At 41.5% G+C, this 22398-nt stretch overlaps 1 protein-coding gene across 1 annotated transcript; it reads left to right on the forward strand.

The window, feature by feature from the left end:
* The first annotated feature begins 115 nt into the window (after positions 1 to 115).
* On the forward strand, positions 116 to 22166 carry LOC107218134 (BMP and activin membrane-bound inhibitor homolog). The gene is made up of 3 exons (XM_015655903.2): positions 116 to 931; positions 19110 to 19382; positions 19878 to 22166. The coding sequence occupies exons 1-3, from the start codon at positions 760 to 762 to the stop codon at positions 20135 to 20137; spliced, it is 705 nt and encodes a 234-aa protein (XP_015511389.1). The 5' UTR covers positions 116 to 759; the 3' UTR covers positions 20138 to 22166.
* The last annotated feature ends 232 nt before the right edge of the window (positions 22167 to 22398 follow it).

The raw sequence follows: 22398 nt of genomic DNA on the forward strand, positions 1-22398 counted from the left end.
GGCGAAAGCTCGGCTCGTACGGACGCCGGTTTCTCACCCACACAAACGAGCCTCCTGACCGGAACGCCTCGGCGAGGGCCGCCGTAGTTTAAAAACTATCAGAGAGCGTTCTTCGCCGGCTACGATCGGCCGAGTTCTTCCTCTCGCAAAGTCGGTTCAGTGCCGTACCTCCGAGACTCGCTCGTACGTGCACTTTAAACGTATTTCGATGCCGATCGAAGTGCACGCCGGTTTAATTTAACGAGATTTGATCGAGTCTTTTACCTCGCTCGAAAGTAAATTTTGTGAAAAACGATATTATTTTTAAACTATTATTCTCCGAACACCCTTTGGGGAGAATTAATGTTTTCTTTGATATTACCGTTCGGTACATTGTTCTGTGATTTCGGTGCGCGGGGTGTGCGTAATATGAATTCGACGTTGTTTCTTTGAACGAAAATTAAACGAGAGTCGAATGAAATTGACGCGGTTGTACGATTCGTACCTGCGGCAAATAATTGGTTAAAATTATTCGTGTTACCTGATTTATCCACAGTGTAAACGGATCGATAAACCTGCGATAGATAATATCGATTAAAATAATCGTTTAACACGGGGGGGGGGGAAAGAGAAAAATTATACTTGTTGTACGTATAATAATTGACGAAAAATCAACCAACTCTGGACCGAGTCGTGAAAGTGTTTACTCGCTCAGCGGGTAATACAACGTGTACATACAGAGGTATATAGATACAAACGTACATATCAAGCTGAAGCAAAATGCTGCCACGGGAATTGATAACTTTCGCAACGATAACGACCCTCAGCGTCGCGACGGCGGGCGCCTCCGTCAATTTGGAGTATGACGACAATGGGATGCTGGCGGACGAGGAGAGGAGAATAACCAACAACAACAACAGCAATGACAACAACAAATTCAATGATAACAAAGGTAAATATCCCCCTGTGATGACAAATTTCACCCTTAACCCTAGAACTGTAACGGAGGGGTGAAAAAACGTCCGAATCTTAAGAATTCCATCTCTCGAGTACTTACATCGTATCCTGAAGAATTCTATAGGGTCTCATATTCATCGTTTTTTTCTTCGATAAAGAATCACGTGAGCCAAAAAACATTTTTCGTAAGTTCGAAAAAATTTAATTATGGTCGATGTCCTCGAGTCGAAAACGTGAGCCGTTGTCCTAAGGCGGGAAATTTAAATTCACGCGGGGCGTTATTCAACCCCCATCGCCCCCGTTACCGTTCTTATAGGATTAAGATAGCGCTCCTGAAACCGAATGAAATCATACAGCATACGTGTGACGTGTTTCAAAAAGTTGTAACACACGGTTCTATGACTGTACTACAGGTATATAATAAACGCGTGTGCAAGTAATATGCATCAAATGCACGCCGTGATCCAAGGGCGACGCGTTAACTATTTCACAAAAATTGATCACACGACTTGAACACCGGCGTGCACGTGATGAATTTCGAAACTTGTTTTTATTACACCATATAGATTATAACACAGACGTGTTTCGCCGTAGTTTATTTAAAAAACAATTATTGCGTTTTTTTTTTTTTTTATATGTATATTTTTTTTTCTTGCTCTTTTCGTTCCTTGATCTTTATACGCTTAGATACAGGTATAATATGCGTAATAACCGAAGGTGTCGCGTTATATGCGTGATATAAAGATCGGTTTCAACAGCGGTTCGTGAACATACACGTGTATACCCAGGTATGCAATACGCGTATAATATAACTACTCAAATGACAATAGCGTTAAACCCGTACATATAATACAGGTCTACACGATATTGTACAATAATCGAATGACATATGTATGCGCACACGTATGTAAACGCACAGATGTACGTACATGGCTGGTGCAGATCTCCGAAACCAATATCCGAGATCTCGCCTCAAGGTGTGTACGATATATATATAAGCATCAGCTATACATGCTATACGACTAGCGGTTCTCTCCCGTATATTAACTCTTGTGAATAATGATACATACACCCGTGCATGTATGTATCTATAATACGTGGTATACCATACGCGTAATGCAATAATGCGGCCGTAGATATGCGCGTAGCGCGTCGAAACATCGGCGCCTCAGATACGCACGTAGATATATAGATATAGGGTACGTATAAATATCCCTCGTACCTACTGTAAATGTGCTATTTAATACAACGTAGGTATCTAAGTCCCGTGATTTTTTTCATAATAATTACCCCTGCTGTATATAAAATTAATTTCACACGCGGTGTAACTAGGTACGATACATAAATACAAACTTATAAATTGACCGATCTTGCGTTATATAATTATATATGTACACTCGCACACACACACACACACACACACACATATATATATATATGCGCTTTCGGTGCGTATGTATGTATACATATCTATATACATTTATACATGTATACATATATAGACATCATATATACATACATACACGTGAACGATAAAATATGCGGCGGGCGCCAGTTAGGCGGTTGTTGTGCGGTGTGCTGGCCTCCGCAGCAGTCATCGGTACTTATACAGTATATACGTACGTTATACACACACACACACGCACACGCATGCACGCATGCACGCACATATGCACATAGGATGCAAAGCGCGTGCATCACGCTCGCGGCACGCTGAGCGGCGAGTCGCATATTTAACGAGTCAGGTCGACCGTCTCATTTTACGGAAAAACCCTTTCGGCTTGCAATCAGCGCCTGTGCATGCTCCATGTATATGTATGCACAATGCAACATACACGTGTCGTATACATGCAGACGATGCGTGTTTCGAATCCCGGATTCGTCATGGGTATGTAGCCCACGATCGGTTGGAATGTACAGAAAACGAGAAAAAAAAAACAAAAAACAATACCCGAAACTGCAATGTTTTCGATACCACTGTTTTCTCCTTCCAATCGTTCGCGGTCCAAGTCCAGAATTTCGATCGGAATCTGCTAAAGCTTTCGCCGCCATCTTGAATTTAATAATTCAACTCGGGAAATATCTGTCATAGACTAAATAAAAAATCTTTATAACCAAAATTGTAGAAAATTAAATTTCCTACAAGTTTGTTTACGTTTCGATGATTTTTGGTAAAAAATTTGAAAAAAAAAAAAATGTTCCGAGTCATTTGACAAAAAGAGATTCTCCCATAAATTCAAGACGGCGGCTAAGGTTACCGCAGAATTTGGTACTCCGATGATTAGATAAAGAAAATTATAATTGCTTGAAAAAATCGCAATCTCAAATGTAAGTTCCGACTGGATTAATAATGCGGGGGCACGTCGTTACAGGTACGAGTAAAGGTGTAAGTAAACCGTAGCTCACGCGCCTCTCTACATCCTGTACCTACAAGCACGCATGTGTATCATCACGATTAACGCATGATGCGTAAATCACATCCACAATGCGGTCGAAAGTGTGCCGACGACTGGCGCCGCCGAATCCCCGGCGCCGAGTCGCATGCAATCACAAATAAAAGGAGCAGGAGGAGGAGGATGTGACGGACACCCAGGACACGTCGCCTCCTCCTCGTCCTCGTCCTCGTCCTCGTCATCCAACGTCGGTGAGGCTTTTAGGCGCCTGGCGCGTTCGAACGCGTGCATGCGTGACGGTACGAAACGTTGTGCCCCAAGAAGGAAGGAAGGAGAAGGAAGAAGGAGGGTCGGGGGGGGGAGGGGGGAGGGAGAGGTCTTTCCTGTTCGGAATCGTTTTCCCGCCGTCCCGCTGCACTGCCTTTACATCCACTCTCTCACGAAAATTATAAACCACGCGGTGTCGTGAACCGCACGCTTTTGCCCAAGTACAACGTATACATCCACATACATAGTTAGACGGATGTAGGTACACGCGATGATAGATATCGGCGCACCCGGATGGACGGACAAACCGCACCGAAACGAAACGAAACGAAACGAAACCTCGAGACAAACGCGGAAGTCCTGGCGCCCCGCATATGGGCCCGACAGGCCCCGTTGCACCGTTCAAATATACATATGCGTCACTGACCGTGTTCCGGGTGTGTATTTAGGCATGTATGCACGTACGTACGTACGTACGTGTGTGTGTGTGTGTGTGTGTGTGTGCGCGCGCGCGCGCGTGTGTGTGTGTGTGTGTGTGTGTGTAGAATATACATATGCGTTATACCGAACTCGCTCCCAACACGGTGGATCGTCGAGTTATAAGTGTGATACTTTACAGTAGACACGGTGCGGTAATTCAAGCGAATATGCACGGCCACGTCGTCTTGTATATATGTGTAAAGTATACGTGTAATAACATTTACAGTAGGTATACGTTTAACGTCCGCTTGCGTGTGTGAGGCTGAGAGATGTAAACTCGGCGCACAACGGGGCGCCACTACGGCATTTACATATAGTTTTTTGCTAAACGGTAAAACGAAAAATTAATATTTGACAGGGAAAAAAATATACAATTTCAGGAGGATCGGTGAGAATATGCACACGCGCGTACGGATCTTTCTCGCATGTTGTTAACGGGTATGTATTGTATATGTGTATATATATACGCTGCCTGAAGCAGAGATAGAGAGGCCCTCGTTCTCAAACCTAAACAAACAATCCTCTAACAAATCGGAAAGCTCTCCATCTCTCTCTCTCTCTCTCTCTCGCTCTATCTTTAATCTGTATATCTATATATCCGTATCTTGCGAAGTAGAATACACGTGATGTATAATACATGTACGCGTATACGCAAGAGTATAATCTGTGGCCTCTTTCCAAGAGCTTTATAATAGCTGCTTTTGACTATACACTTCATACTTGTTTCACGGTATAATGAAATTACACGGCAGCGCGGTTTACATAGGAATCACGATTTTTTGCCACTTATAGGTATGCGGATCGCATTTCGCAGGACGAAAAACGAAGCTCTCCGCGGTTGAAGAAAACTCGAGTCACGGGCGTTGAAATTAAATGCGGTGCGGGGATTACGCTTGCTCGGAAGTAAGGCAAACTAGTTAGTTAGACGTACGTAGTACAGTCGTCTAACATATAGGTAGATATAATACTGCTCCACGAAAGCAAACCCCCGAGATAAATATAGCTCGAACTGTTTTTAACACGGACACGGGGAGCGTGGTTCGCCCTACCCCTACCTTTCTTATTAAACCTTTTTGTAATCGCACTGTCGGAATAACTGCAGAGCGGAAATAACCCGAATGCAATTCGAAGCTTTGCGAATGCGGTTTGACCGCGATTTCTGAAAGCGCGGTCAGCTCGAATGTGCCTGTAATCTCATCGACGACGGTGTCTCGTACTTTTCGTCTCGAATAAATCTAGAAACCTGCAGTGTATAGTATACCGACTGGGTTCGGTTTCTCGGCCGTTTGTCATGCCCGGTTTTTGTACATATTTGTTATTCGTGGCGCGATATGCAGCTCGGTGCATCAGCAGCAGCAGCCTCGAAGAAGCTCAAAGCGTTAATGTTTGGTATGCGATATGACGCGGGTTAAACACAAGCCAGCAAGCAAGCAACGAACGAGACACGTTGAATTCGTTGAACGGCTCGAACGTTCGGCTTTGAATTCAAATGCACACAACATCCAACGATGATGCGCGGTGGTTGCAGCCGTTCTGTAAGTCTAACCTCACCCCCTCCTATATTCACATCTTCTGCGTGCACTCACGTATCCCTGAAACTCCGTATAATTCTTTCCCTCGTTGTAATGCAGGTACCGCGATTATTCCTCACGTCGTTGACTGTTGCCGCTCTTGGTGCACTTGCAGTGTACGTACGCGTGGATGCGCCAACAGCTGCTAAGTGCATGCATCACTTGCCGCATGGCACAGACGTCCCTTGTATTTTCGAGAGTTTGCCGAAGGGTGAAGTGGCGGAACCGATTCTGAATCATCGCGTTATATTCCTCCACAGGGGAGTTCGTTTATCCCATGCTGTCTTATCGACCGAGGGCCGAAGTATTCAAAAACCTTGATAGGTTTACGATAATACGTGCAGTAATGTTCATCGATGCTTTTCTCTTCCGTCCAACTTGTTTGCAGTCCGAAACAAAATGTGAGTTCGATTCTGTACGGATTATGTGACGACTTCCAATCTCTCACGTCGGTTGCATCCTCGGTTATTGTCACATAATTCGTAGAGAATTCGAGCTCGCATTTTGTTTTGAATCTGGAACAAGTTAGCCGGAAGCCCAAGGCGTTAATGAACATTCCTATACAAGGATGTTTGTAATGCGTAAGCCGCGGTGAAATTTCACATCCACGTATCTCACACGCGTAAAAGGGCTTAAATGCCCCATTCTATGTGCAATTCTGAACAAAACCACTTCAATACATTTTCATTCAGCGCAGAACTCAAAAAATGGCTTGGATTCTAAGAAATTGCAATAGTGAATTCATATCATTATTCTTATGTCTGTCTCGAAACAAAAATGTATTTCAGTGTTTTCGTTCAGAATTGCATATAGAATGAGAAACTTACGTTCGTATTCGCGTTTGACATTCCAAGAATCGGAAAAGAATAGAAACGTATTGAGAATTTCAATACGATCTCTTCCGATATGAATCAGACAGAATTCAATCGGATTGATAATTGCCATCCCTTATTCTAAGTAAATACTTGAAACGAACAAGCTATTAGAGGTGGCATTGTCGCGAATATGACGGGGTAGGAAAGAACAGATAAAATCGAATAGAAACGAATAAACAGATTAAAACGAACAGTGTCTCATTGGAATAACTCATGCTTAATTCGGAAACTTAAAGAAATGGGATTCCTAATTCTGCTAATCGTTCCGTTTCTATTCATTTCCGATTGTTGGGATATGTACGTGAACTTCGATATTTAGAAATGTATTCGTAACAGTAAAAATCGCCCAAAGTACCCCTTTAGGACGTCGACACAGTAACGAATAAGCTTATCCGCGCATGTATTATCGTACTAAATATTTGCATATACGTATATACATACAAGAGCGAGCATATATCAATAATTATAATATTATGATGCGAATCCTCCGATGAACAGACTAAACCTTAGCCATTGTTGAGATCCCACACAGTAACTTCCAGTTATGTATGAAAGAACGACGAAAATTGTACCGAGGGGTAAATCCGATGAGTATGTTTCGTACTTGTTTGAGTCACCGCCGCTGCTGCTGCTGCTGCTGCTGATGTCTATACATGTATACTCTGTCTTCTTATACATTATTTATGCGATAAATATCCCAGCACCCTGTTTCGTTACACCTCTGAATGACTACTGTTTATTTCGACCTATGCCCGGCTGATATGTATGTATATATATGTAGGTACAGTACGTTGTATACGCGCGGCAACATACCGTGTCAATGGCACATGCCCGTTATCGGCTAATTTATCAACATGTTATATGTATATTAGAATGTACAACGTTTGAACTCGATCTTACATGTGTAGATTATCATTATAAATAAATAAGTATTAAACAACGCGAGCACAGGTCCGAGGGTCAATATCGGAGGAGGCGAACGAATCAACGCTGGCTTCCTGCGTATCGCGTACGTTGCAGTATTTTATTTCATCGTCATCTCCGTTCAAGCGTGGGTGATGTGACGAGATGCGTTTCGGCTTCGTCTTATCGCCAAAAGTATGTTGATCTGGCTGCGCTACGATTTCGTATATGTAACCACAAGTTCAAAGGATCGGAATATCGAATTTTCAAAACTTCTGAATTAATGTTGAATAATTCGTATAGAATTTTTCAATTTAGCTATGAGGAATAGTCTAAATGTGTGCAAAATTTCAAATTTATATAACAGGAATAAAGTACAGAATCGCGATAAAAGAAATTCATGGAAATATCGGAAAAATAAAAACAAATCTTCGACTATAAAAAATATATGAGAGACAAAGTAAATTATAATCATCAAGATATAAATTATTTACAGAAATTATAGATAGGAATATAAAAATGACAACCATACTATATTTTTTTTCTCTAGCTATAAGAACATTTTCGTCATTTCTATGTATTCTCCGACTTTCTACAAATTAAAATTCTTACGTAATATGAATTCATTGATTTTCCCATCTTTGGATATTCGATATACTTTCAGACCACCATTTCACCCGTCGCATGTTAACATCATTATTTCTTATTTATTCATTTTTCATCTCTTTTTCTTTCTCACCGACAAAGTTGCGATAATATACAAGCGCGGTGCGTTGAAAGGGTCGAAAAACTTGCGGTCGAGTAAGCTGAGGGATCAAAAGATTCGGTAAGAGGAACACCTCTTACACTTTTGAAACGAGTGAGCGGCGTTTTTTAAATTGGAAGGTAGAGCGATCGGTCGGTCCATCATGCACGTTGCGTGAGTGACGATGGGCTTTTTATACGCTCCGGGTATACAAACTTTATTATACCTTTATTATGTATGTATACGGTACACGCGTAAAAATCTATCGAGGGTAGTAATGTTAAGTGGTAAACTGAATTCGCGGTGAACGTTTTGTTACACATTTTATATGTACGCTTGTACAGTTTGAACCGCCATTGAGGGAGAAAAAATTCTTCGTGACAACCCGACGATCCGGTATCTCATGTGCCTGCAGGGACGCGCTTTCTCATCTTGTATAATATCTACCTGCGATTGATCGATCGGCTCTGTGAAAAATTCTAGCCTTTTCCTACAACACGCTTACATCTATCTTACATACCTACCTCGTTTCCTAATTCGTGCGTATCCGATATCCCTCACAGTTTACTATAAAACTGGACCCGAGTAACTAATCGTATAGCGATGAAAATCAAGGCAAACTTCCAACCGTTATATCGGCTTGTATTACTCGTTTTTGAAAATTTGAAAATAAAAATTCATACAAGTAATATAATTGCAAAAACAGCTCCATCTGTTTTTAGTTTCGCGAATAAAATATGTAGAATTCTTCAGAACGGAACTATCTCGGTTATAAACGTATGGAAATTTTCGCGAACTGTGGACAGAGGATTGATATTTGCGTGCTTGGGTTTCGTACGTTACAAGAAAAAAAAAAAATGGCTATTACCTTCTCGTTTGACGTTCAGGAAATCGCTGCATTAAAGTGCACTCGTTATATCATATATGTATACAACTACATACGCAGCATACAGAAGATCGTAACTTCAGCAGTGTTGATTTCAACCGACATGCACAGAGAGATTACACTACACTTATGTATATTATATATATATATATATGTATATAAATCTTATACCCGTTTATTTTGCAATTAGAGATGCTTACGAGCGCAAACGATGCCGCGGGTCTGCCAATCTTTGCATGAGCATTGCGTGATGCATGTATTCCTACGTTGAAGTTTCGTTGCTGAATATGTGTGCAATGCAGCAGCGGCTCTGCACTTATCCGCTGCACAGTGTGCGTTCAAGCTTGCAGGTTGCATGTATAAAATGCAGTAATATATTGTTATTCAAACGAGGGGTGCAATATTTATCTACACCGCGGATCGCAGATTCGTAAGACAAACTCATATTATACATTCTTGCATAATGAAACAGAGTCGCAGATTTTTAAACAGCAATTGATAACTCCCGTCGAATTAATATATATATTTATATATTATCGCCGTTTGCTACAGAAGTGATATACTTATTACGTTACATAGATCGAAGGTTTGAAATAACTATGACGAAATCGTCATCATTTTATTGCGCTAGATATTCACTTTGTATTATTATACTCTCTTTTTGCAGTACGTCGTGCAGTACAAAAAAAAAAAAAAAAAAAATTACGAATACCGATCGACATCGCGACAGTGCATTTATACGTTCGCTGTACGATCGATATATCGTTGATAGAAAATTAGACTGATCCGCGTCAAAGAAGGAGAAAAAAAAGACAAGGCGATGTCAACGCGTTTATAGGTACAGTCCTCGACGATTGTTGGCAAAATTTTTGTGCCAAATTGAGAGAACATAACAAGTCTGAATCCCTGCTTATTATACAGGCAGCAGTTTTAGAGTCGGCACTCTTTTGTCTCGACGAAACCTCGCCGTATAATGACCGTTAATTACGTTTCCCGAACGATACGAATTTCGGCGGATTCGGATTATACAGGCGTCTATTATTGTGTGTGTATAATTCCTGCGCACAGGACGGTCCGACTCTCAGCGCATTGTCTACCTTCCAGGTTGTTCCCCGTTCCATCCGTGGACTAGTAGCCTATCATCTTGGGCATTTATCCCTGTCCTCTAAATTTCACTCCGCACTCTCGAAGCTCCTTTTCTCCTCTCCTCTCCTCTCCTCTTATTTTCCCGTACAGCGGTCGTGGCGTGTATAATCGTTGCGCGGTGTTCTGTCGGCGATTTCTTATCCTCTCTGTCATTATTTACACATTTAGAACTGCACAAGAGTATATTATAAATCCTCCCTCGCTGTGTTGAGACGAAGAACGCTCGCCCGAACAGCGGGATAGAGGAAAAGAGAGGAGAAGAGAAAAGGAGAAATGCAAGAACGGAGAACGGGGGAAGAAAATTTTATAACCCGACCTCGTATATATAATTTGGAGTAATTTGGCAATTGCTTGTAATTGATGGCGGGCGCCTGCAGTCCCTATCCTTCGAGCTCCGCCTGCTCTCCTCTCCTCTCCTCTCCTCGCCACTACTTTTCTTTCCTCCTTCGCGTCTCTCCGCATACTCGAACCTCGATTTAAGTAGGGCTGCGTCAATCCGATGCCAACCTAAAACGCATCCTAATCACTAGTTGCCAGGGTGCAGGATGCTTCGGTAACAAATTCGAGGAGAAAGAGAGAGAGAAAGAGAGAGATATGAACCACCCCCTCGTACCTCATCGAAAAACCAGAACCAAAAGAACCTGAAATTTTTGACAATGCGCGCAGCGGGTTGACAACTCAATGCTTTGGTTTAGGACCCTTATTCGTCAAATTATTGTGAAAAATTACCACCCGAATCGAGCTGGGTGATGAAGTAACCAAAGATTAGTAGAACTTTTGATTTTTTTCCCACGTTTGTTGGTAACACAAATTTTTTTGCAGCGCACTCTCGAGATAGAAAAGCAAAATAGTTTCCATTGTTTTGTTACTATTGTAACAATTAATGCTACCGCTCTTAGTACGCAATTTCCTTTTTAATATTTAATTTTATTGCTGTGGTAATAGAATGTCATAAGTTATCAAATAAGAAAGTGGAAGGGGAAAATTGTGTCAACCCGCTGATTGCGTACATAACGTATGTATGTATATACATATTTCTATAAATCAGGATGGAAACACTAAATAATCCGACTCGATAAGTTCATTTCTTTTTTTTTCAAACGCGCATCAAAATTTTCTCAGAGCATCTCAACTAGAATATCCCAGCCAAATGTGAAGTCTTAATATTTATATTTAGAGGTAAATACTTGTTTTATTTACCATTCTATTTTCATTTTTCATTCAGATAAGACGTTAAAAATATGAGAAAATTGTTGAATTTTTTTTTCTCGTCAACGGCTTGACTCATAAACTATCTAAATGCAGATTCTTATATTAAATTTCACGCTCTATAAAAAAGTACTGAGATAGAATTTCCTTAACTCTAACCGCTCAAGAGGTATTCGCCTATAAACATTGAGTCACCTTCAATATCTCTTAATCGGTCAGACTTAGGAGAATTCTATTTCAGTACTTTTCTTTTGCAGAGCGTAAAATTTCCTATACAAAACAATATTTATATAGTTGATAAGCCGAGCCGTTTACGAGAAAAAAAAATTCCAACTTTTTCCGTTTTTTTACGTGTTATTTAGATGGAAAATGGAAAAAATAAAATAGGAACCTCTAAATATCAGTACTAATAGCTTGTCCAAAATTTTGATGAGCGTTTGATAAAAATAAGAAAAAAAAATTTTTCGTCTTCTAAGACCCTAGCACACAGTGACCAAATCCTGATTACAATTATTACAGCTACACACGGTGAAAAGACGTCGAGATGATCGAGTGAACTAAAGGTCTGGCTTTTTTTTTTTTGTGGACAGTTAGCTTTTCACGTTCATGCACAAGGTTGGCTGCGTGAGACCGCCTAAAATACCCAAGAGAGAGAGAGACACCGACCGTTCGGTGCGTAACTACCTGCCCTGAAGCGGTGGAAGGAACGTCGAAACCTCAGGTTATACCTTCGTCCTCGGGTGCTTCCCAGAAAGGTATGGACTTAAGCCAGCAATGCCGATGAGAGAGCGGCCGCAGAAGAACTGGCCCTTGGCTCTCTATTGTTCTTGCTAATTGCCGTCGTCCCCCACGCCCAGACGACCCAAAACTCTGACCGGTCGGTTATTTCGACCCCCTCCCCCCCCCCCCCTCCCCCTTTTCCACCCCGTCCTCGTCCTCGTTCACGGTTCGCAGCGAAGTCCTTAATGCTCGGATAGTTACAGGTCTGAGCAAATACACAGGAATGTTTTTGTTTTAGAATGTCAGGATGAGACGGTCGACAGGTAGCGAAAACCTGACCGGCACCATTCACTCGTACAGCTGTGCCAGAGTTCATTGGTATAACGGCCTGTTATACAGGCATATTAATATCGGACTAACTGCGCGGACTTGTATGGATGAAAACGTTCGAAATATCTCCAGCAATGTTACAGTATTCGTGACGCAATGGTATTAATAGTGGGTACGAATGAAACGACAAGTATAGAATCGCATGAAAAATAATACGGTTTAAGTAATTTTTCCGTCAAATTGGGGCGGGGTGAAAATTACGATTTTTAAAAGTTCCTAAAGCGCCGAATTCAGAATTTTTTGGTATCGATACGAGAAGTAGAGAAATGAAACTTTGACGAAATATCAAAGTTTCGAACGGTCCGAAACGATTTTTGTTCCTCTCTTTTCTTCCGACCGTAAATTCAGAAGTGTTTTGGTACAGCGTGCAAAATCATTAAAGCCGTTCGAGACAAGGCGATGCTGCATTACACAGTGCGTTGAAACGGTACCTTTATACAAACTTGTTGCTTCACTCCTTCGTGCAACCGAGATATAAATATGCGTGCAGCCGAAGATTTGTCTGTAGTTATCGAAACTGATGGAGGAACGACGACGAACGTCGTTTCACCACGGTAATTCCGAGAAGTGTGTATACGTATACCGATATGTGTACACACGATTCGAATATACTGTAATTCATTCGCAGCAGCAGCAGCAGCAGCAGCAGCAGCGGCAACAGCAGCGGCAGCAGCTTGATTTATCTCACGGAGCTGGCAATCCGAGGAATAATTTAGGTCCCCATTGCAAGAGATATGTCGGTGTAAAACTTCCCGATGTTGCGTACACATTATACGTACTGCAGTAAAGGCTTTACCTGGAACCCGTAATACCTAATCGTTCAGCGATATCTCGTTCCGTGGTAGACGCGTTATTTTCATAAATTATTACGTAAAAAAGGAATGCAAAATTAGACCAACGTACCTAAACATCTGTCGGATTCTGATACTTTCCCACAAGTATAGAGTTCCGGTTTTACCTGCGGCTCTAATTACACTAATATATCCTCAAATTCACGGGTATATGACCATTCGCGCCGTTTGCACAGAGATGGTAAAGTAATGCCCAAATCCCGAGTTTCTCGTATTCGTTCCCATCATAGTTCATCTGCCCGCTGCTGCTGCTGCTGCTGCAGTTTCTATATTTGCTCAAGAATTATCCCTCGGCTAGTTTATACGTTCGAAACCATTTCGAGTCGGTCAATATTAGAATGTGTATATACGCCCCAGGTCGGTATATATTAGGTACATGCGTACATACCATTTCCTGACTATTCAAATAGGACGAGTATAGAGCTATATAAGCCATGCACGCGGAGCTAAAGATTTTAAGCCTCTTTGTAATCGGTCAACAACCGCGCCTTGTGCACGGTGGTAGCTGCTGCCATGCAGTGTCAATAACATTTAATGAATAGATAGTACAGAAACTATTACACGTACGTAGTGTGCAGTACGCTTTGGGTGCACGCAGCATCGAACCGTGATATTAAACATGTAGATTATTCATTAGCTTCTCCAGTGTACCCACATACACATCCATAGTCAAATTCCAACGAACATATAGTATATATATATATATACGAGTATATAATAAATACACAATGTTGAATATTGTACAAGCCGCAGCACGGTTAACGACTGCACTCTCATGGCCCCGAAATATAAAGGATCTCGAAGCCTTTTTCGATGACTGACAGCATTGATGCGGTAACCATCGCGGCTTACAGGTATACGTCAAGTATATAGGTATGCGTGCGGAGAAGCAGAGGAGAGCAAAGCCAACCGACAGATGCCGACGAGATATTATTTTTTCATAACGAAAGATTAATTCGGTCAGGTTATAATTATTTGATGAAAATCTCTCAATTATCCGTCATACGGTCGATATAAAAAGAACTGCTTTGACGGTGCGGTACGGTAGTTTACAGGTTCGAGGTCTTGTTTGAAAAAATCAGAATCTTACGTTTCACCCGTACGTACCAGTAGGTATTAATTACCGCGTGTGTATGAATTGAAACATTATTACCGATAATAAAGCCGGTAAATCGATAATAATTAATAATTATCGATACATATCCTCTTCAGCGACGTTTCTATTAAACGCAAATGCAGCTGCATTGCACGTTGCACGGTGTCAATTTATAAATATAGATCTCAGTAATTCTGCAGCAGTGCCATGCAGCCATGCTGCCAATGCAGAGTTTGCCAATACGGAAAAATAGAGAAAAGGCAAATTATATACGCAATCTATTAATAGGCTGCGAATTGTTCAGGGCAATCACGTAGCGGTGCGGAAAGTTGGACGCGTGTGCGCGAGGCCTGCATCCACCGACACAAGGAAGCCCTGAAGTGCAGCGTGCGGTTCGAGGTGAAAGAAACTGCTGCTGATCCCCTACGGGACGGTCAACTAGGCGCACACGCGTGTCAATCGTCGAGGCCCCTTTATGCGTCGCGCGTGTCAGAAACAGAATACGCATTTCAATGTTCAATTGGACGCGGCTGCTGACACGCCTGCATATAACGCCGTGCTACGCATACCAATTATTCATCCTAACTGCCAGACTTGTGTGCATATAACCTAAGTAGGTAGATACAAACATATGTATTTGAAAATTGTGCCCTGCGCACGCGTTCCGGCGATCGCTTTTATTGGGATTCACTCACTTTGCAACGCGTCATCTAGCGGTAAAAATCAAACTAAAGTAGCCACGCCGACAATTGACCGTTGACCGTATTTTTTCGCGTGTGGATGGTAGAACAGGTATATCATTCGTTACGTTTCGTTAATTTATGTGACGTGAGTAATTTAAAATCCCAAGAATTACGATTTGCCTCGATTAAAATTAAAAACTTAGGTTATGTGGCGATAAAATGGCGCCGACAACCAGACTCTGACGTCACGAGGACATTTTCCAATAACGCGCGGTATCTTTACAACATTTTAGAAACAAAGTTTTGTTTTTTTTTTTTATTGCCATTTTTGCAAGATGTGGGAACAGAGTGAATTTCTAACGACTGAACGGTCTGTCGTCTGCTAAAATTTAATGCGCATGCGCTACAATCCGAGAGCAGTTATTTCCCAGGGCGACCAACCGCCATAAATTTATACGGCAGTTCGCCGCGATGTTTTTAACCTCAAATATTTTGACACCTGTCGGTGTTGAACCGAAGACTCATGGGGGACTAGAATAAAGGAGTTCAATCTTCGTACCTTTGATCCGGCATCGAAAATCCATATACAAGGAAGCTTGCGCTGGCTGACTCTGAACGGCACTGATATCGCAAAGATCCAACGGGTGGTGGGCAGACTAGACAGAGACAAATATACGCATTTTTATTATAATTCGCCAAAAATTTACAACAAGTTTGTCAGGTTATGTTGATCCTCAAGCTGCACTTATTCGTTTTTAATAAAGCCACACAATTAATAAATAATATTTATGCTATCTTTGCTAAGTAACATGCGATCAATTTAATTTCCTACCTTAATATAATGACGATAGTTATCACTTTTCTCCACAATAACTAACACGCGTGCTTAACGTTATTCACGTTCAAATGAGGAGCAATTTTTCGTTCCGGTCACGATCCATATTGTTTATGTATATATATATTGTCAATTCTTACCGACTTCACTTCGGAAATTCACGATGACAGCGATGCTTCGGATGAAATTTAAAACTACTAAATGACAAATTTTCGAGGACGATGAAGAATCTTTCCTTTGCTCCCCAACAGAGATTCTACTCCTTTACCCCAGTACAAGTAGCAACATTTTTGAGGTTACCGTCACGATGGCTGGTCACCCTAGAAAACAATTGCTGTCGGATTCTAGCGCATGCGCATTACATTGTAGCAAACTACGGCCATGCAGCGTTAGCAATTCACTCTGTATGCCGTTACATCGTACCTGGGTACATGTATTATACCTATATAATCTTACAGTTGATGAAAGTTTTGTTACATTCCGTTATCGAAAGAATTGAGAAATAGAACCTGTTGGCCAGTAGAATCGCGTACGCGACATTTTACTGTAAGTTACTTGCGTGTGTATTACATGGGATAATACAACGGATATTATAAATCCAATGCGATAGCGTATAATCGAAAATACACAACTCAAATTCGATCCTCGTATGAACATTAACTCGGTTTCGAACGTGTGAAATCCGGTTTCGCATACTCGGATCGCGACGAATTGTCACATTAATTATGTAGCATTTCGGTAGCAGTCGCGAATTAGCTACGTATTCGTTTTATAGGATATGTATAATTACTACGCCCGGACGTTCGATCGGGCGTTGAAATTTATTCAACAGGTATAACGTACATTCCCGCAGTGGATCGGTTAGCTGGCTCGTTGATATAACGTCGTTGAAACGATTAACGGAACGTCTATAACATGGCCCGGTATTATGTGCGTACCAAAGCGAACTAACCGATTCCAGATTTTCAAAATTTCAATTCCAAACGGTCGATAAACGACTCTTTCCACTATCGGACTGTATTCATATTGAAAGAATATTTAAAATCGACGACCACAAGCCGTTTTATAACAGTTCAGGATCGGCTGTACAATACAAACCCGGAGTTAGAAAAAATGTTGCACCGCGTGGAGACATTCCTGCCGTTTAACATCATCAACATTATTCAATATATGCGAGGACATAATATTCGTCAAATAAAAGGATCAGTCCGGAGCAAGCAGGCAAGCAACCAACCATCAAGAGCAGCTGGACTGCACGACAAAGGGTTGCGGTAAACACATATGTATACGTTATATAGGTATTTGGATAGGGTCCATTTGCGTTGCTGATGCCGCGTAGAGGTCGATGAAAAACAATAACGATGAATTAAGAAGGCTTGTCGGAAAATAATTAATATGCCTGGGACGCATAACGAATGGCCCCGTGAGCGAAGAGCACTGTTTGTTTTCGGTGTTTCGAAGCTTGGGAGAGAGCCCAAAGGGAACGAGAGACCTGGGCGGGCCCCGTCTTACGTCTTTGTTTAGCTAACCGGAGTCGAATCTATTCGCGTCTCGCTCCAGCTCTCAGGATCCTCTCCGGGTTCCGTGCCGGAGTAGAGAGGAGCTCGTCGAAACGACCTCCCGCTGTTTCTCTGCTTTTCTTCTTTCCTTTTTTCCGTCCTTTTCTCCCCCTTCCCTTTTGTTTCTTTCTTCTTCTTAACTTTATTTTTTTTTTCTTTCTTTTTTTTATCCCTTTTTATCTTAAACGAGCGCGCACACGCTCGATCTTGCGCGCAACACACGCACGTACCGTACACACAAGCATTACCAGTTCTTCATCTCACTCTTCTCTGCATCAGCGCGCGGTTCGCCTCTTGATTCGTGAGATCCCTGCAGCAACAGCAGCAGCAGCAGCAGCAACATCGGCAGCAGCGGCTCCGTCAGCATCACCAGCGGCAGCCGCATGCCTCTCTCCATATATTCTCTCTACTTTAATCTTTCTTTTGTGACTCGGCTGTTTTAGCGTTTTTTATATTCCATGCCGAGCTGAATCCCACTACCGCCCCGCGCCCTCTTTCTGCCCTCGAGGAGACCCGCCGGGCTTTCGGATAGAAGAACGCCGAGTGAAACTTACCGAGAGAAAGAGAGTAGATGCACGAGGAGAGGAGGAGAGACAACGCCGCTGGCTTATTAGCGAGCGAGGTACTGACGGAGAAAGACAGCTTGATATTATAATAATAAATACGACGTTAGTTAGTCAGACCGCCTCGGCCGCTTTTATATGCCTTTTAATGGTTTATTTCATATCGGGCTCATTAATACGCCCGAGGGGTCTCTCTCTCGCCGCGCTTCTCTGCGTCCATGTACTTCTCTCGAACCCCCCTTCAAGCCTTCATTTTTATCCTCCTTTTCTTTATACTTCTTGTTCTCCGTCTACATGTACATACATACATACGTACATGCATTACACGTTATTATACATACATGCATTAACGAAGGTGTGTACAGTATAGTGTATAGTTACAGGATGCACGGTATGCGTGCAGCATACTCTGTCATACGCTCTATATGTATTCGTACACGCGCATCTACGTGCAACTTAACATTGTCCATGTACCACATAACAGGGCACGGTTATCTTTTACGACTTCCAGTTCGCCGCTGATTACCAGAGACATTCCATCCTCGATGCTGCTGCTGCTGCTTCTTTTGCATCGGGAATAACTCATACACATATGTATATGTATGCTTGACCCTTTTTCCTTTTATCCTAATTATTCAAACTTTTCAATTCAATCGGCAAATTGTGCGATGCGGTGGTCCGCTCTGATCTTCATTATACGTTACGTTACGTGGGCATGTGTGCTTCTGCGTTGAAAAGCCCTTCGGGCCTCCGGCTTCCTTAATTTATTATGACAAGCCAGGAGAATCTCGGTCCACTTCCGTCTATGTAAATGATGGATGAGAGTTACGTGCGTCTCCTTTCTGTCCTCGACCCGCGTTCGTCCTTCTCCGCTAACTGACATATCGTTTATAGATGGATCGCGGGGACTCGGAATTCCACCTTCTCCTTCGGACCACCCTGAAAAATTCGAATCCTAGACCCAAACTTGCGCAATTTCATTTCGTATCGTTTCGTTTCAGGATCAGTCGGACGCGAGGTGCGATGCTTCTGCAACCAGGCGGCCTGCGTGACTCAGGGATACTTGTGCCGAGGCACGGGTTGTTTCACCGAACTACCCTCGAGCCTGAACAATCCGTCATCGCTGAGGCCGGAACGAAGTCCCTGGCACGGGTGCCTCGGCGATGATTTTAAGGACAGACAGTGTCCCGCGGGACTTTTGTGCTGCGAACAGGACTTGTGCAATCACGTCGACGATCCCGCGGTTCAAACGAAACTCAATAGAACTCTCCACGGTGAGTCCGGACGCGGATTGTCACGATGTTTCCTACCAGCCCAGTCGCTGTGTACAAAAAAGAACAACTAGAATTGCAATTTTTCGATACCATCACTCTTTTGTCTTATCGTTGGGCGGGCGGGGTTCCAGAATCCAGAATTTAGACCAAATTCTGCGATAACTCCAGCCGTCATGTTGAATTTATGGTTTGAGTGGTAAATATTAAATTTAATCAAAAAATTTCCATGACCATTACGTTGTAGAGAATTAAATTTCCTACAAGTTTAGTAACAACTATTTTTCATAAAAAATATCAAAACGGGCGAGTTGTTTGACAATGAAAAAATGTTCCCACAAATTCAAGATGACGGCAGAATCTTTTCCCCCAACGATGAGAGAAAGAAAATAATGGTATCGGAGAATTGCAATTTCAAATATACATTCCGACTGTATGACTATGTGGAATGTGTAAGAGCTGAAGCAGTGATGTAACAAGTCGTTTTGATTATTGCAGTTTTGTCCGGGGACCAGCGAGTCTACAATTTCGGACCTATCCAGAGCAGCAATCACGGGAATCAAGCGACCGAGGGCTGGTTCAGAACAGCGACGATAGCCGTCCCGATATGCGGCCTAGTCGCTCTTCTTGTTCTTGCCGGTTTGGCCGTTCGACTTTTGAAGCCCATGCCGACGCAGGGCGATAAGCTCGGCCCGCACTGCAGAGTTCCGGATAACGCGCCGCCCCTTTTGGGACCGCCGAAAGTGCCTCTCGTCTAACGATTAACCGATCCGCTGGAGAGTGAAGAGAAGATACGTGAAACATATTTTTGAGAACTGAGAAGCGAATTAAGACGAGTTGAACATTTCCATCCCCGTCGCGTCATCGGGCGTCCGACAGTGTTGGTGAAATCGGAATAAATCCGAGCAAGGAAAAAATATATCCGCAGGTGTAGATAAATTTTGGAATTCAAAGGTTTTTCAAAAATTTCCTCTTTTACTGTAATACGCGTTCAGTTGGTAAGCACAAGGAACATGGCCGTTATTTATCGTACATGCGATATTCACCGTACTATTGTCTCCTACGAAACGCGAAAAAACAACAACAAAATGTCACGCGCTGTTTGCAAATATACGTATATAAATGGACAGGTATTTCAACAGCTGCATGTGTGAATTGTGATTTAAAGACTTCTTTCAAAGGGTTGGCCTTATATGATATACTATATAATTGTATAGAACCTTAAGAAAGCTAGCGGGCCCTACGAGGCTTCTCTTGGCTGTGAATTTTATGAAGAAATAAAAAAGAAAGAGAAAAAACTAAAATTGGAAAAAAAAACATTTTCAGACAATATTCATATCTTATGATTTTTGCCTTTTTCTACTCAAAGACGGGGATTATTTTTTACTGATTGTGAGCTCCTGTTCGGCATGTTCGTTGCGAAGAAATTTAAACCATTCGTAATGTGTCCCGCCCCGCCCCCCCTGCCGAGAGACGGTTTTTACTTCCTCGGTAAAGAAAATACAACGAGTTGAACAGGTAATCATGTTGTATTCGGATTCCTATATTAACAACGAGTATATATGTGTAGTATCCCCGTCCGTAATTGTTTTCGCACTTGTATAATGTAAATATATAAATATATATGTAGTATACACAATATGGAAAACCAAGATTTTGTAACATAGTATATAGTAAAATTAATGCTGTGCAAACTGTAAAATTGGATAGTAATATGAAATATATTCATCGACATATAGTATATATTTTTAATAAAATTAGCAATAGGATGTAATTCGTAGATCGTTTACAATGATACTCTACTAATTATTCAACAATTGACTCAGAGCTATTGCTTTTAGCCGTTCAAAGAGTCGAAGATTCTGACATAATGGCCATTAGTGAAAAATAAGAATGTTTTTTTTTTAACATTCAATGAAATTTATTTAGTTTACGTTTGTAAACAATGTGCACCAAAGCTCATTTATTAGATCGCTTTACTGATCCAATTACCTCAACTAAATTTCATGAATCTCTCCTCTGAATTTGAAAACTTTTCAACAATTTCGAAATCCTCGCAAACCCGATTGCGGAGTAACTAGCAACTGTGCCACACAATGTTCAATAGAAGCGATGTACAACAGACAAGTTATGAACCAGAAAAGCAAAATTTGAAAATAATTGAGATCATTTGTAACATCACGTTAAGATGTGTTACGTAAGAGGCACGAACAGATTTGTTCACAACCTCCTAATCCGATTATAATACAGTTTAGAAATCATTTTCTGAGAAACGAGAAAAAAAAAAACTAGTTACATTCATGTATTTTAATAATTGTTCACGCACAGGGTAAAATAAAAAATGGAATACGCGCATTACACGAAAAAAAAAGAATTTCTCTCTGATGATTAAAATTTTGCGAATTGCGGTGCAGCAAAATTTTTGAACTTGAGCGACATAGAGAAAAAAAACGACAGCTCTCAGTTCGTACGAGATTTAACATTGACGGAATGGCTAAAGTTGGATTCTGCATTTAAGGTCCATTAACGTCAAATTAAACTTCACTTCGTACAGCCAACAGGCGATTGAGGTTTCCATAGCTCTATTTATATTCCGAATAAATATTATATTGTGATAATATTGTATAATTATTTTAACTTGATAATAAATAATAATAATGATAATGATAATACGAATATTAATTCAAATGATACGCGATTTTATACACATATAATGAGATGTATCGCCTTGCGCAGGGCGATTATACAGAGTATAAAAAAATAATACAAATAAAATAACTGAACATTTTTTGCTCATTTCATTTTATTCATTTCTTCCTTCAATGCCTGTTACATACACCTTTTTTGCCACTCGTATTACAGAAAGGGTGAGTCATTACTCGATAAAATAGGAATCCCATTCATCTTGTTTGAACATTGTTTCATTTATTTTGCATTTTTAATGTATAACCATAGTAGACACTATGTAGTTTTAATATGATCAAATTGCCATCACAGATAAAAATCTTTTGGCGGGACG

The sequence above is a fragment of the Neodiprion lecontei genome, chromosome 2 (genome assembly GCF_021901455.1).
Source record: "Neodiprion lecontei isolate iyNeoLeco1 chromosome 2, iyNeoLeco1.1, whole genome shotgun sequence".
Classification (NCBI taxonomy): Eukaryota; Metazoa; Arthropoda; class Insecta; order Hymenoptera; family Diprionidae; genus Neodiprion; species Neodiprion lecontei.